This window comes from Nestor notabilis, unplaced genomic scaffold (genome assembly GCF_000696875.1).
Source record: "Nestor notabilis isolate BGI_N333 unplaced genomic scaffold, ASM69687v1 scaffold11746, whole genome shotgun sequence".
Lineage (NCBI taxonomy): Eukaryota > Metazoa > Chordata > Aves > Psittaciformes > Psittacidae > Nestor > Nestor notabilis.
In genome coordinates this window covers 2,983-19,964 of record NW_009932493.1, presented here as the reverse complement: position 1 = coordinate 19,964, position 16,982 = coordinate 2,983, and the positions used below count along the sequence as shown (strand labels likewise).

At 38.3% G+C, this 16,982-nt stretch overlaps 1 protein-coding gene across 1 annotated transcript; it reads left to right on the top strand.

The window, feature by feature from the left end:
• The first annotated feature begins 5,692 nt into the window (after positions 1–5,692).
• On the top strand, positions 5,693–13,758 carry XKR9 (XK, Kell blood group complex subunit-related family, member 9). The gene is made up of 3 exons (XM_010016427.1): positions 5,693–5,967; positions 11,939–12,162; positions 13,115–13,758. Exons 1-3 carry the CDS (start codon positions 5,693–5,695, stop codon positions 13,756–13,758), a joined length of 1,143 nt encoding a protein of 380 aa, XP_010014729.1.
• Positions 13,759–16,982: the final 3,224 nt, after the last annotated feature.

Here is a 16,982-nt window from a genome sequence, read left to right as displayed (position 1 = left end):
CTCATGAGAGCAGAGTAGAGGGGCAGGATCACCTCCTTTGACCTGCTGGTCATGCTTCTTTTGATACAGTCCAGGATACGGTTGGCTTTCTGGGCTGCAAGCACACACTGAAGCTGGCTCATGTCAAGTTTCTCATCAACCGCCACCCCCAAGTCCTTCTCCGCAGGGCTGCTTTGAATGTCTTCTCTGCCCAGCCTGTAGCTGTGCCTGGGGTTGTGCTGACCCAGGTGTAGGACCTTGCACTGGGCCATGTTGAACTTCATGAGATTGGCATCAGTCCACCTCACAAGTGTGTCCAGGTCCCTCTGGATGGCATCCCTTCCCTCCAGCGTATCAATCAAGCCACACAGCTTGGTGTCGTCAGCAAACTTGCTGAGGGCGCACTCAATTCCATTGTCCATGTCACCGACAAAGATGTTGAACAACACAGGTCCCAACACTGATCCCTGAGGGACACCACTCGTTACTGGTCTCCAACTGGACATTGAACCATTGACCACAACTCTTTGTGTGCAGCCATCCAGCCAGTTCTTTATCCACTGAGTGGTCCATCCATCAAATTGGTGTCTCTCCAATTTAGAGACAAGGAGGTTGTGTGGGACAGTGTCGAATGCCTTGCACAAGTCCAGGTAGATGATGACAACGGCTCTGCCGCTGTCCATCAGTTCTGTAGCCCCATCATAGAAGGCCACCAAATTGGTCAGGCAGGATTTCCCCTTAGTGAAACCATGCTGGCTGTCACCAACCACCTCGTTGTTTTTCATGTGCCTCAGCATTCTTTCCAGGAGAATCTGCTCCAAGATTTTGCCAGGCACAGAGGTGAGACTGACTGGTCTGTAGTTCCCTGGGTCTTCCACCTTCCCCTTCTTGAAAATGGGGGTTACATTTCCCTTATTCCAATCATCTGGAACTTCACCTGACTGCCATGACCTATCAAATATTATGGACAGCGGCCAAGTAACTTCATTCGCCAGCTCCTTCAGGACCCGTGGATGGATTTCATCAGGAAATCATCCATCGAGTCAAGTGAAGATTGTGAAGATCCAGTGGCCCAGTCCATTCCAGAGGATTTTCTGCAAGTGGAACCATCAAGACACAGGAATTTAAAACCAGATAGGCATGATGAATCACTTGCGTTTTTCTTGGCAAAGATTACATAGGTTTATGCTGGTATCAGACATTCACTTTGCTGCAAAAACACACAGTAGCTTAGTCCAACATTGAAAGAAATATTATCCACAAAAACTATATTCTAACAGAGTGCTTACATTCATTTGATCATTTATAGGACAGAGCAGCTGAGCTGCTTATTCTCTGAAGTTATCTTATATACAACTACATTTTTAATTAGTGCAGTCATGATGCTCACAGCCATTATGAAGAGCTTTTTGGGCTTGCACACAGTGGGCCTTTTAGCTTTGAATCATCACTGAGATGATTCTGCACTGACAGAAAGGCCTCTGCTCCACTTACTCAGAAGGCTGTTATGGATAATGCATTGCCCCACCGATGTCCTAAGTTGTTTTCCCAATGTGTTGTCTTGCAGGAATGAGCCATGTGCAACTGAACCAGGAATTCTGCAGTAGTGCTTTGGATTCAGACACTGTTTTTTTAAGTTTTGGAAAATTAATTTGAGCTGTTGGTCCTGTTCTTCAGGTGATGACATGAAAATAATATTCCAAGCACTGCAGAAACTGCTTAGGTTTATGATGCTTCTAACATATAAAGGGGAAGCAGGAAGGCAAAGCACTGATACTGTTTCCTATGAAGACACAGGTAGGATTGTTATCTCCTCTCCCCAAGAGCTAGAAAAGCTCTAAGTGGCTCTGGCTGAGGGTATGCATTATCCTGTGCAGCACAGTCATAGAGGCTGAATCACAACACCTGCAGCTCTTTAATCATGCATAAAAATTGCATGTATATTGAGTGCTGGTAGGTCAGCTGGAGCAGACTCTTGCAAACTCTTGTGGTTTTACCAGAGGAGAAGAATTTTAATCACTTGCCCCCGGACGTGTGCATTCTCTTTATGTATCATTGCACAGAAAAGCTTTTTGTGCATATTTTAAAGTGCATTGTACTACAGTTTTCAATTATAGACAAAAAGATTGGTTTTTTTTAATAAATCTTTGAGATACATACATGTTTGTACAAATAAATACATATATGTATAAACAAACATATAGATAGAAACACACACATCTACACGTATATGTTCCCATAAATATCTATTGGCTCCTGCTCAATAGGTCTAACAAACTAAAAGTCTAAATTTGAACATGTATACACATGTATAAACATACAGAGGGAAAGTGGTACTATTGTTTTTTTGTTTGCTTACTTCTATCAATAAAGTGTGAAATTAATTTGTTGAAGGAAATTTTATGATCTCTTAAATTTAGTATTAAGTATAGGCAGGGGCTTCTAAATTTTTAGAATAGAATTTTTATAACAAATTCATAAGAATTACAGTCTTGACAGGTAGCAAATCATTAACTGTGTCACATGGTTTTCGTATGATTTTAGTTTCGGTTTGTGTTATGACAGTAAGCCCTTTAACTTTTCTTGGAATACAAGTCTCGTAAAGGTATGAATGGGAAACCTGCAAATCTACAATTTTTTGAAGTGAAGAATCTCTATCCGTGGCCAGTATTAAGGTAAGTCTGCATTGTGTGTAGCATTTTAAATGTATTGAGAAAACTGAACGCCTTGCTAATCACATTTTATTGTTTCTGCTTTATCACAAAATGATTCTGTAGAAGTATGTTAGCTTTTAGAGCAGCCTTATATTTATGTTGACTGGCAAGCACATTACTTTTCTTGCTCTTGTCCTGTTAGTTCTCATATGTTTAATAAGACTGGGGACAATAACTGTGACTGATACAAGACACCCTCTCCTGTGGCACTTGATTGTTCCCCACCTGGTACCTGAGACCATGGTGCTCTTTGGAGTGCTGTCATGCATAAAATATAGGGAATATTAAGGTCTGAGTTCTTCAACAGAGATTTCATGTGCACTTGTGAGCAGGCATTTGTGCTTGGGCTTGGAATTAAGATACTGAACGTTTGGGAATTCAGATTTGTGAGTCTCTGATAGACTTTTTTTTTAGGTTACCATAAGCAAACATAAACCCTGTGTTTTACCACCTATACCAAGGCTCTTTCAAGACTAGATTCCTTATTCAAGGTAATTACAAGACTGTGAGCAAGCTGACACGCTTGATAATGTGTGGCTCCTTATTTATCTCAGCTTACCTGATGGCTTCATATATGACCAAGACATCCAGAGAGATTTGTAGACTGCTGGCACAGAAATCATGTGGCTCACAGCTACCCCGTATGCTGTTGTTTCAGAGGAATCTGGGCATAGCCTGTAAAACTTCCTATCTTATTAGGGATAATATAATAATAAGATAATTCCATTTTGTGATCAGATACAAAAGGATATGGAGGTTGTAAAGAGGAAGAAATCCAGTTACCTTATTAATTTCAGGTACAAAATTAGAGCCTACTCCTTGCCACTCAAATGTCTCGTACAGTATTACTCATTACATGTGAACCTTTGAATACTGCCTACTTCGTAAATTGCCTACCCAAAGAACATTGTGTTTGGATCCACTTATTGACTTAACTATTACTGCTGTTTTCCCTGCAGCAGTCAAATAATGAACCTGTTTTTGTTTTTTTTTAAATCTGTCCTAAAAACCACGTGTAATGTTCTTGCCACAAAAAAGGATACAAAAGTGGTACATTAGGCTGCAGAACGACATGATGTTCTTACACAGGGTAAATACGGTTTCCTTTAGAGTTTTCTTGAATGAACCCTAGTAGTAAACTCTCAAATTGGTTCTTACACAAGTTTTCTGATTATGAAATACTTGTAAACACAAAACCCAGCTTATGCTGGACGTTGCACCAAAGTTACTTCCCCAATCCTGACTGTGAATTGGATCTAAATTGCATTAACGATTTGAAAGAGATTAATGGTATTTTATTGGAGAGGCTAAGAAAGAACAGTAAAAGGATACCAGTTATCCCAGCTACCAGATCACCTGATCTTTCTGACCTCTTCTGGGCCAGGATATGAAACCTAAGTAGGACATAGAATAAGAGGCTAGAAATAGCTACGGCCTAGATAACAAAACAAAACAAAACAAAACAAAACAAAACAAAACAAAAAAGTTTAGACACTCAGCACCTTTTAAGGCTGTTGTGTTCCTACTTGTTTTCATTTGGAAATTAAAAGCTTAAGTTCTCTTTTTTTTGATTAATACCTGGGTCACAGCACAGACTAGCCCAGTCAACACAAGCAATGAATAATCATTACCTTTTTTCATGGGATGTTAACCAATTGTCTCATTTCATTCCTCTGTGGCAGTGTGCCTAAATTCACAGAAGTCTAAAGGCAACCTGCCTACACACACCCTTCCCCTGCCCTGAGTTCCCTGGTGCAGCTGTTCCTGTGTATTGTCTGCTGCTGTTTGACACTGGCACCAGCCCAAATTCTGTGCTTTGGCATGTCCTGGATCCCATCCTTTGGGATTGCTGCCAGCAGCTTTTTCCGAAGCTTTGCAAATGAAATAAGGGACTTCCTTGTTTTAATGCTTATAGCTTTGCAGAGATGGAAATGAATGAGACAAAGGATGTACTGCCTTACAGCTTTTCGGTCTCACCTGCCAAACACCATGGCTCTACAGAGGAAAGATATGTAAGGACTACTTAAAGAGGTCACAAGAACCCTTGCAATGTTGGGCAATGTAAAGGTAGTTCAAACTGTGAATTGATTCTTTTTGTAGTAGACACTGTGGTTAGGTCATTTCTGTCTAGCTACTACTCAGACAGGTTGGGAGACATTTCCCATAGAGATGTAGACTGGTGCAGCTCTGGCTCTTTACAAGTCTCTTTAATAGGAGAGCTTCAATCTTATTCAGCACTTTCATGCTGCGTATGGAAATAAAAAGCAGAAATGATGAAACCACTAGATGGATGCACACAAATGTGGTAACACAGGTGGAAATGACATAATGAAGTGTACTCTGATACAGTTGTGTGTACTCAAGACAGGAGTTTTCTCATTGTTTTGTGCTGTGCACACTAAGGGAGAAGAGCTCATAAGTTAAAGTTCTGGGAAGTAATCAATCTTTTTTTTTCATAAACTGGCTTTAAAAACTAGTAGAGGTAAGCTTGTTTCTTAGTATTTTGCAGCTACTAGGAATTATCTCAATGGTTGCTTGGTAAGCGGAGAGTCACTGTGATTGAGAGAGTGGGCGACCTCAGCAGGTTCAGAGGTGCAGCTCTTCTTGAGCCAATTGTTCACTGATATCTCAGTACATTTTGTAGTTGTTTATTTAAATGGATGTGAGAATTGCTCTAGGATACATTAAAAGAAAATACTGTTACTGCTGATCTTCCTTTTTTCTTCTTCTTCTTTTTAGGAACCAGTAATGAAGAATGACTCCACCAACTAAAAAGACAATTTACATGTATCTTTTCCAGAATAGACCTGTATCAGTGAAGTGAATTTAATACTGAAAACAAGAATACAGAAAAATGCATAACCCAACTTTCCTATGTAAAAAGCACTATTAGCGGGTGGTATCAGGAAAAAGACTCCATTTTAGGAAAGCATTTAGATTAATTCTGGTTTTCCTTTGCATGAAGTGACAAGAGGATGACAACAGTGACAGTCTAATGCATGATGAAATTTACTAAGCAGAATTTTATTTTTTTACTTGGTGGAATTATAATTTATGTAGTTGATATTGGAGTGGACTTCTGGGTAGCTAGTAAATATTTGTGTCAAGGACAATATTCTTGGAGTCTATTGATACTGTGTTTTAGAGGTCTTTCATTATTAGTAACTCAGATATTCAGTTATGAGTGGTTTAAAAATGACTGGGAAGGTACTGATACTGGGAAGCTGAAATGGATTTTCCTAGTTCATGTCTTTCAGTGTGGAATTTTTATAAGGTGAGCACATTTTAAAATCTATTTTAAAATGAGAAATCATGTTGCTTTAAGATAGTTTATTAAGAAATGCTTAATATGGCTTCAGGAACAAACCCTCATCTGGCCTTAACAATCATTGCTCCATGTAAGCAAATGGATTTTTTTCTGCTTATGCCGGAGGTAAATTATGTCAGGTTTTGAGAGAAACGTTGATCTTCTTTCATTTTACCTTTAATTAATAATTTTTATGATTCACAGCCTAACTCTGTTTGATTCATCAGCCTTTTGATAGAGCATATTTAACAGGAAAGCTTGCTTTACAGAGTAACACTTGTAACTGATAAATATAGTTTTAAAAGTAATGTTGAGAAGGGGGTTCATTTGATTACACTAAGCAGGTGATACAGCTGAAGTAAGAGGTAATTTTTGAATCTGAGAGTCTAACCATGTGTAGAAACCCCACCAAGATTTGTGAGAGAAATGAATAGTTGAAGAGTTAGTAAGAATACTTGCAGCAGTATTTCCCACAGGAACTGTGTTAATGGTGATGGGAACTTCTGTTTGCTGAAAGGCACATGTCCAGGAATAGTTTAAGATATCATATGCTTAACATTCTGTGGTGGCTTTGCTATGAAATTATCATTAAGCATTAGCATCACAGAGACAATTTTAAAACAGGTGAAAGATGTTGGTGAAAAGTAATGGATTTTAATTATTTTGGGTATGCAGCATGCAAGAAACATGAGTGAATCTAGATTTATTAGGGGCACTTAATAAAATACTTACTTAAGATGCCTGCTTTAACTTCCTATACTATTCTATGGGTAGTGATGAAAGATGTGTTTATGTCAGTGTAAAAATTCCCCATGTTTTATGCACTTGATGTTATAATGGATTAAAGAAAATGACAGATCTTTTAGGTGTCACAAGTAACTTTTAGCTTTCTATATTTTTTTCCTTTTATCTGTCAGTTTTATTTTCTTGCTCCTCCTACTCTTACAACCCTGAAGTTTTAGATTTCACAGAGGAGTTTTTGCTGATGGGATTAATTTTTCTGGTGTCAAGTATTAGAAAAATTTAGACATACTACATTTTGAAGAAAAAGAAAATCTCTCTTCAGTTTCTCTTGATGGTTTCTTATTCACTAACCAGATCAATGGACATGGGTTGGTTTCCGTGAGATATATAAAAACCTGGCTACGGGAACTCTCCCAGGTCCCACTTTTCAGAGGGTATGTCTTGGGGTCCACTGTGGTGCTCTCCTTTTTATATGTCCTCAAGGCTTTCATCTTCAGGTATGACTTGTGGCTTAGAAATCTGCCTTCTCTGAGTTTGCTTCTTCCAAAGGAAATTAAAGCCATGACTGCTTTTTGTGATAACTGATGATAAATGTTAAGCCAGTACCAATGGTGCAGAACGACAGAAGCTGCTCTTTCAATGGTCTGGCCAAAACTCCCTCTTCTTTCCTTTTCTCTTCCATGACCTCATCCTCCGTAACCTGTTCAGGATGGTAATTCTGGTTTCACCTTTGGCTTAGTTTCACACTCCCAGGTTGCCCCTATCTGATTAGTGCCTATCTCCAAGACACCATTCTATTTCACCTTTCAACAAAGACTTCCAGAATTCAGATCCAAACTCTGATGGTCTATAACTCTAGATACTGTAATCTTGACTCAGTGCTTGTATCTATTCAAAATGCTGCTTTTATGGGCAAAACTTAATGATTTAGCTTAAAACTGAAGAAGTACACTAAAGTAATAAACTGTTGACTCATACCCTTTCAAATTATTACCTCTTACCATGAATTTCTATGATTTTTGAAGTTTCCTTGCCGGAATTAGCCCCATCTTCTCTGAGTGGCTTGTTATCTAGTATACATAATTTTACCCTTTGCACAGAACAGTGTTGTTCACTTGTTCTTTATTGCACAAATATTTTCTCCTATGCTACCACTTATGCTTGGAAAATGTTCAAGTTGATACGTGTAAATTACAAAGTCCTTTCAGCCACTCCCAAAATTCAGCACTGTGATAATGCATATTGTAAAATATAAATTGATAATAGCAGGCTGACAACTGTGCTTGTACCTTTGTGATCAACTATTACATATTTCCTGTTATATGTGTTTTGTTAGGTGTATCCATGTACAACTCCCTCCTGTTCTCCCTCTTAGTCATCTGATTTATTTATCCAGTTAATTTAGACAATGAGTCTCTCAGGTTTATCTCTACAGTCAAGGATATAAATGGATTTAGTTAGGAGTCAGGTCATACTTGTTAAGGTCAGCTTCTCCAGAAGGTCAACTGGGACAGGAACCTATATTCTCCATTCACTACAGAGGAAAACAGGGGCCTACTCAGTAATTATGATTTGTCCAGTGAACTTAGGATGCCTGAAATCATAAGATGTGAATGCATCTTACTAAATTATCTTCCTTCGCCTCTATCTTTCTTTCTTACCTTCTTCCCTCTTTTGTACATGTTTTACACCTCTTGATCCATTTTGAATCAGGGAGCTTCACTGTGTTACATTTGTACAGTGCACAGCACAATGGGAATCAGTCTGTTTGTGCTGTCACACCACCAATGCTAAATCATAAATATAGAAATCCTATATGTGTATACATTTATGTACATATATATATTAAAAATAGAGAAAAAATGGAATTAAAATTATTTAATATCTAATAAGGCTTTAATTTCTTTTAATGGAAAGAATGTAGACCTGTGTGGCCATATGAAATGTTATTCTCTGCAAGGAGACAAAATTAAGATGGACAACACAGATGTTGATATCACTGGGAACAGACTGTGGCATAACAGTCAACATTAAGACTGTCACACAGTCAGTGGATGTGGAAAAATGGGACATTTCCCTGGGGCACAATATGAATTCTGGAGTCCACTAATGTGTAGCAGTTTGCAGCATCAGTCAAGGACATTGTAACAGAGTAGAAAATTTGAGCCTGACCTACTGTTTAGTATGGACTGAAATAGTGACAAATACTACGGCATCCATCTTATACTAATATAAACCTAGTATGCCATACTGAGAAGGAATATGGTTCTGAAAACTGATGAGTGAGGCACAGGTGTGCATCCAGCTGAAATACTACTTTTACAACACCTCTACTTCTTGCCTTGTGTACTCTCTGCCTTCTCAGCTAGGAGCTCTGCAGTTTGAAATTTGCATGGCTGGTTTCCACTTCTTGCTGCTTGGACAAACACAGGTTCTGGTGGATGAGTCCATGGATGACTAACAGATTGGTCTACCCAATTGTTTTTTCTTGAAAACATTGCAAACTCTTTAGATGTTTACATCTTGGATGCAAGAACCAGATGTTTTGGAATACTAGGTCTTGTATAAACTGAAAAACCTATAGATGCCTTGCCAAACAGTTTGGTTCTTTGCTTATGAGCAATTATTCAGAGAACAGTGAGATAAATACACAAACACATAAAAGTAGAAAACAGTTTCCTTTGGGAGTGATGGATCTAGAGCCAGCTTACAGTATGGCCTGAATGGCAGGGCTGCAGTCTATGAGTCTCTGCAAGGAGAAGAGCCAAGGATCTTCCCATGAAGTAGTAACACAGCTGCCGCATACCTGGTACTGATGTTTCCAGGTAGCAATTATCACTTGTATGGTCGACATGCTTTAACATACCAAGGAGTAAGTCATGATTCCTTTAGCATTCACTTAACCCATGATCTGCAAATCCTGGCTGTCTTGCTTGTAGCTATGGAAGTGCCCCTGACACTGACTCCTCTGTGGTTATAGGATTTGATCTTTAAAGGTGGTGAAGGTGTTAAACTTTCGACATCTGGAGGAGCCAGGAATTCTTCCTAGCTCTGTTTGTAAGCAGAAGGGGACTATGCTTCACTGTCATACTGACATTCTGTGAGATCCAGGTGTCTAATGATCTGCTGTTTCCAGTTTTCTATGTAAAGGAAATGCAACTGCATGGGTTTCATGGGGTCCATAGTGCATATGATTCTATGGACAACCAGGGAATTGACAACCTGTGACACTTCAGCATGAATCTTGAAATCATCTTAGACGCAGCCTTAGGAAATGGAAGTAGGAGGCAAGCTAAGGCATAGGACCTTGCCCTTCTCAGCCTGCATGTTAACAGGCTTGTACAACCGTGCAGGATAACCAAGTGACACTCTGTGGAATTCTGTTTGGTTTCTCAAGAAAATACATCTGAAAGAATGATATAATCTTCATAATGCAGATAACTAAATTCTTCTGTTGAGGGGGAAGGCTTTTACAATGTTTATAATGCTAGAAAAATCGGCTGAATAACAGTGAGTTTTCTTGAAGCAAGGACTGCTTTTGCTGTTCTTGCCTGCCAGTTACAGTCAAAAGGGGTTCACTGGAGAAGAATGTTGGAAGCTCAAGATGTCTGTGAACTGAGTAGGCAGAAATAGGCTTAAAAGTGATTTCTGAAGGCTGTTATGGTCAAAGTCCAGTTTATGGGCAATTTCTCTATTTAATCTATCATAGAAAAGGGCACTGCCTACCTCCCTTGGCTTCCAAAGCAGTAGTGCAATGGGTCAGATCATTCACCAGGGCTGTGTGTCTCTCTGTATGAATCCATTAACACAGGTTGCCCAGAGAAGCTGTGGCTGCCCCATCCCTGTCAGTGTTCAAGGCCAGGCTGGGCAGGGCTTCGAGCAACCTGGTCTAGTGGAAGGTGTTCCTCCAGCAGAAAAAGAACGTAAAGACTTCCAGGCTGTCTATCAGCTCCAAGGTACCTGCAGTATTTTTAGGGTCAATGCTTTTTGTTTCAAGAAGGAATCCACTCTCCATCTTGTGCTGTGCTTGAGAGGTGGCATGCAGATCTTCACAAAGACCCTGACTGGCAAGACCATCACCCTGGAGATTGAGCACAGGGGAATTGGCAGCTGGGGTTGGAACCAGATGGTCTTTAAGGTCCCTTCCAACCCAAACCGTTCCATGATTAGGGACAGCAGAAATACTATTATTTCCAGCAGCTGCAGTTCTAGTCCTACATCAGGTTGTAGCCACCCTTCTGTTTTCCTAAACATATCTGTGCTGATTATCATGTACAACAGCTGGTTCCTTCCTTAATTATCAAAATGATTTTTGATTTAAACTTAAGCATTCACTCCCCTCTAAGGTGCTATACACACCTCCAGGCCTGAAACAAGGGTCTTGAAAATGTGAATAAGAGCTAGCTTTTATTTATCTCTAAGCAAAGCATTAGAGATATCCTAAACAAAAAAGATTCTTTATCGCACGGAAGATACACCAGTTGTGACAAACTAATTCCAAGTATCTTTGAATTTACTGCTCTTTTAGAGGAAGTGTTCATTTAAGCTTAATTGAAAGTAAACCAGAACTGTTCTAAAAGTCATTCAGATGCACTTATTTGCCAAGACAAATGGCTTCTTCATGTAAAACCACTCAGGTTAACAGAATCTGTCAACCCAGGAACCCACACGTCTTGAAAATAATTTTCTGAAATTATAGTCTTCCTGAGTACTCAGAAAATAACAATGCAGTTAATTTTTTTTCAGCCTGTTGCATGTTTGCAATTCATCAGATATTATCCTTGGGGCTTATGGATCTATACTACATAGATGTGGATGTTTACAGCTGGATATTCACTAATACTCTTAAAAGGATACAAAGAAATTAAATAAGTATCTCAAAAAGAGGCTGAGGAGCACTTCTAAAGAAATAAGAATATAACAAAATAAAGCTTGCAATATTTATTCAGGCAAGTCTCATTCAGCTTTAGTAGTTTTTACATTGCACTGGTATTGCTGGGCTTAAATGATTACCTGATATTACTGATACTAGATAGATATCGAACAAAAATTTATCTTAGCAGAAGGTGCTGGATTACATTCAAAGATAAAATGTGAATGGAGAATGACATTGGGAAAAACATTTTTAGGCTATATCATTTTATTGAGTTGTACTTCTAAAAACCACTGTCTAATCAAGTCTCCTTTTTTATAGGTATTGGTTTGCTTTGAAATATGGCTGTCAAGCTGCATTTAAACAAAATAGCAGTGGAGATACACCGGAAACAGACTCTCCCAGCCTCCTTCAGAAACAAGCCATTGATGTAGTGACTGATATTAACATGCTCAGGGTATTCAAGACTTTTCTTGAGACCACACCACAACTTTGTGTCCAGATTTATATCCTCATGGAACATGGCAAATGTAATTTCTCTCAATGTGAGTCTTTCTCCTTAATTTGCAAGTTGAGTATTTTACCTAAAAATCAAATCATGAGATAATTTGAGATTGGATAACATTTTAAACATGCCTTGGAAAAGATACACTCTGCTGTATGGTTACTCTGCATTTGGTTAGAATTTCTGACTAGTAGATGGTCCATTCTGTTCAATCCATGAGAAGAAAGATTTCACTATAACAAGTCACAGAATCTAATATAAACATGATACATCACTTTAAAGTAATATAACTAGTATATAATTTGCAGAACAGTTTGTTTTGTGTGCTTTTGCTTACAGTTTCTTTTAAAACTGCTAACTGAGCATCTGGGAATCAGTAATGTATTTAGAGCAGCCCTGTGAGCTGTCACTACCATCATCCATGTTACAGATGAGGGACAGTCAGAAAAAACCTAAGGATATGTCAGCATTGCAGAATGCAATATGATGAAGAGAACCATATGATGACATGGTCCAACTTTCAGAAGCAAGACAGCGAATGTACCGTTTCCAGCTCTAAAACTAGAAGAATTATTGGCAAGATACTGACTTACTTTAAATATGACCATGTGAAGGGTTGAGTCTTACGTATAGATTTCTACATTATGGACACCCTAGAGTCAGTATCAGCTGCTGAAAATCAAGTTTTTATGGACTACTTGCAATACTTTGTGATTTTCTAAGTCATCTGTGAATGGAGATGGCAAATACAATACACAATTTAGGCAATTAATTAGTGGCCAGAGGCATACCAAACAGCATTAGATGCCTAGATTTAGGTAACTAAACTAAGCCTTAAAATGAAGGTGACTTGTTCAGGAGCATAGAGGAAATATAAAATTAATATAAAGTGTTAAGAAAACATGAACTTATCCAAAAGTTCATTCAGAAATTATAACATGAAATAAGTATCTTTTTCTTTGGTCTAACATTTTTCCTTGTGTTTTGTTTAGATGTTGCCTTAATTATGTCCTTTGGTGGTATCTCCTTTTCAACAGTTGATTATCAAATATCACTACGAAAATCTCTGCCTGATAAAGATGAATTTCCTGTGCTTTCCAAGTTAACGTATCTCTTCTATAAATTGCTTACCATCACTTCGTGGATACTCAGCATTACACTGATCATGCTATTAAGTGTTAGAAGTTCTGTAATTCTGCTGATACTTCTTTGGATCTGTGGCTTCACCTGGACCTTGAAACAACGTACAACATTTTGCAAATCTAAGAAGATGGAATATCTGTACAGAGCTGTTGTTGGAATCATTCTAATTTTTACCTTTTTTAACATAAAGGGGAGAAAAACAAAAGTCTGCATTTCTATTTATTATGCTACTCACACTGTTGTAACTCTGGGTATTTTGTTTGTATATATGTTCTGGAAACCTTCCATTATCAAGGAAATAAGTTTTACAGTTGTGAGCATCCTAACTATTCTTAGCCTGGCATTAGGTATTATTTTTCTTGTTGTTTATTATAGGCATTTTCATCCCACTGCTTATTGCAGACCACATGCATGTTCAGATGAAGTTGATGGAGAGGCAGGACAAAAGGATAGAGTGAAAATCTGTAGATTTCAAAATTTCATAATGCAGTGAACAATGTAGATTTTTTTTATGTGGACTTTTGTGCGGACTTCAAAGCAAATACTCGCTGGACAGCTTGTTCCTCTGTCATTGTTTCTCATGTATTGTCATTGAGTAGTACATAATGGACCAGAGTTACTTGCTCTGAATAACTATTGTTTTCAGTGACGCTGTACCAAGCCTTTATAACATGAATATTTCTCTATGTTCTGGTCAAGCTAACTTTTCAAAAAGAAGTAATTTAATCCATCCAACACAATCCACTGTTTCCATTTTTAGCAATGCAAATAAAACATGGGGAAAGCTAAAAGTTAATCAAATGAAAGCTAGCATTAAAACAATATTCTATTCATTTATGTTGGCTCTGTTAAAAACAAAGCTTGTTTTTCTTTTCTTGCTGGAAGGAAAGGAGTGCATTTGAAATAATAGAGGGTGGTGATCAGTTATCTGCTTTTCCCCATTAGCGTAAGAGCTGCAGTTCTTTAAATAAGGATTGTTACAAATTGTTTGGCCTTCTCTCTAAATATCCCCTGAAGAAGAATAGCTTTGATTTATGGCTGCAATCACTGTCTTGCCACAAGAAAATGTGGGGAGATATTTTCAAGCATTTTATCTTCTAGGTGTTTTAACGACCCCTTTATTGGTTTTGTTCTGCTAATCTTTCTCACAACCTTCTGTGTTTAGGGGTGATGCCAGCTTGTTCTTCTGGATTATAATAGCAGCCTGAGTGATTTATGGATAACAACAGGAGTCTTGCTTATAAAGGAAGAAGTGTCTTCCTTGAAGCTTTCCTCTCTTTTGAGCTCTAAGATATAATACTTTAAATGCTGGTTTCAGCTGAAATAGGAGGCTATGCAAGGTATTCAGTGGTGAAGTGTCTTTGTTGCCATAGAAAAGAGAAGCAACTGTCCTGATGCATTGCACTCACAGGGGCTGGGAAACGATGGAATAATCAGCTTGTCCCTCAAGATTTTTTGGCAGAAGGCAGAGTGAAATTAGACAATATTTCAGTCCATGTTCAAATGCTAAGCTAATAACAAAGAGAATCAGGTTGATAGCTGCAGCTTCTTCAGAAATAAATCTAAGGCTAAGTCTTTCAGAGCTGCTGCATCTTAAATCAGAATTATGAAAATTGGGGCTCTTTCCCCCCCTTCTCCCTTCCGGTAATTCACACGTGCAGTTAGAGTAGCCACAGGCAAAGGGAGGAAACAGGGCTTGAGAAAAGAGACTAGAGATAAGAAAAACTGATAAACTTTGCTGTCAACCAAATCTGTTAGCATTATTGGTTGACAGCAAACTTCCATGAAACTTTGAGGAAGGACTGATGCTTTGGTTGATAACTAGGGTGTTGAAGAGCTGTGTCTTGAGCCTTTTTGTCAAGTCCATGGACTGCAGACTGCCTTTTTCTTGTTATCCCTCCAGCATTAGCACAGCTTGGGGAAGTTTCTAAATGTGTTTCTTTCCTGTTCCATTTCCATAGTTCTCTCAACCACTCTCAACCACTTACATCTTCCTAATCCTGTTCAAGCAAATTTATTTCTCGGACTGAATGGTCAGCCTTTTTGAGGATATACATGAAAAAGAAGTGTAGTAAGAAGGGTTTATTTCTAAAATTTCTCATTTCTACTTACGGGGAACTAGAACATGGGTCCAGACGTTAAGAGATAAAAAAGCACAACCCATGAAATTTAAGCAACAGTTTTCCTAATATGAATATATAAACCAGTACCTTCACTTCTCTACTCTGGGATTTGTTTGCCCTGAAATGGCTGCTTAAGTAAGAGAAAAAGCCTACGGCTCCATCCTGCTTCATGCATCATGGTTGCCCTAAATTGTCTCCTTTATCTAAAGAACGGTGATAGTGCTGTTGGCAGCAAAATCCATGCCTGCTTTTAATCTGAATGTACTCTTATTTTGCTATGAAAAAATAGGATCCTAAATAATTCTATATTTTTTCCCACACTTACTGTTTGTCCATCTGAAATCCTGAGAAGGGACTAGAGTAAGGTACAGTGGAAAAGGGAGAATATTATGTCTATCTTGCAGAAAATGACAAAAATTTGTCTAACTATTACTTGGAAGAAGAACTCAAACTTCATACGTTATCTGAGAAGCAGATCTCTGGGGAAATATGAGCTTCTGAGAAGTGCTAATGTGGGAGTTTCAGCCCTGGGGCCTCTACGTTGCCTGCCTGCTGCCAGATGCCAGAAATTGGGAGCCTGATTTGCTCTGGATGAAGGTTACTTCTGGTGAAACAAAAAAATATATCATGGTGATCTTTTTTTTTTTTTTCTTTTCAGTGAACTGATGTTACCATATAAAAGTATTTCATTGCCATCTCTCTGGCCAACATCTAACACTCATTTTCTTTAATGGGATAAAAGTTGAATATTGTGCTGCTTTCTGTTGCTCTCCTTATATCTCCTCGTTCCCTCTTCTGTGCCATTGAGAAGAATGTTATACTGAAGTTGAGAAGGCATCTAGGTAGCGATTTATATCACACAGTTTCCTGTACACACAAAATACAATTACTTAAGTTTTGATCCCTATTTTATGCTTCTAAGTCCTAGTGGGTGTATTAAATTCAGCTCAGCCATATCCTAAAACTGGGAAACACGTCTTTGGTGTCCTGCCACAGATACTGTGAACATCTCCATTTTGCTTTCATAAGCCAGAGGGCCTCAAGAGAGTGGAATTCCTGTTAGCTTGTCCCCTGTAGACTTATTTGTTTGCTGACAGCTTTAATCTCCTTCCTTTCTTCTTGACCTTGAGTTCAAGATTTTCACTTTGTTTCTCTTCATAGTTATGAAAATAGATTTTCAAGATTTTCACTTTGATTCTCTTCATTTTCATAGTTATGAAAATGACTTCTCATTAATTTGGTCATTCTAACTCGGAGTCACGGTAGCAAGGAGAACAAGGAAGCACATGAATTGACTCTAGACATATTTCATATCATCAGTGAGCACTTCAGACAAAACAAAGCCCTGCTTCACCTAGGTGTAAAATGCAAACAATAAACTTCATACATATATTTTCTGTTCCCTGACTACTCTTAAAATTCAGCTGCCATTCAGTTCATGCATTGTGCCTGACCTTGTCATTTTAACCTAACTGCAAATTGAAAACAAATGTGTTTTTTTCTTTTTTGTGAAGTATGTCCATTACATCTTACAAGAAGTATTTTAATAAATTAAATAAAAATAATAAACAATTTCTTCCTGTTTTGACTACTG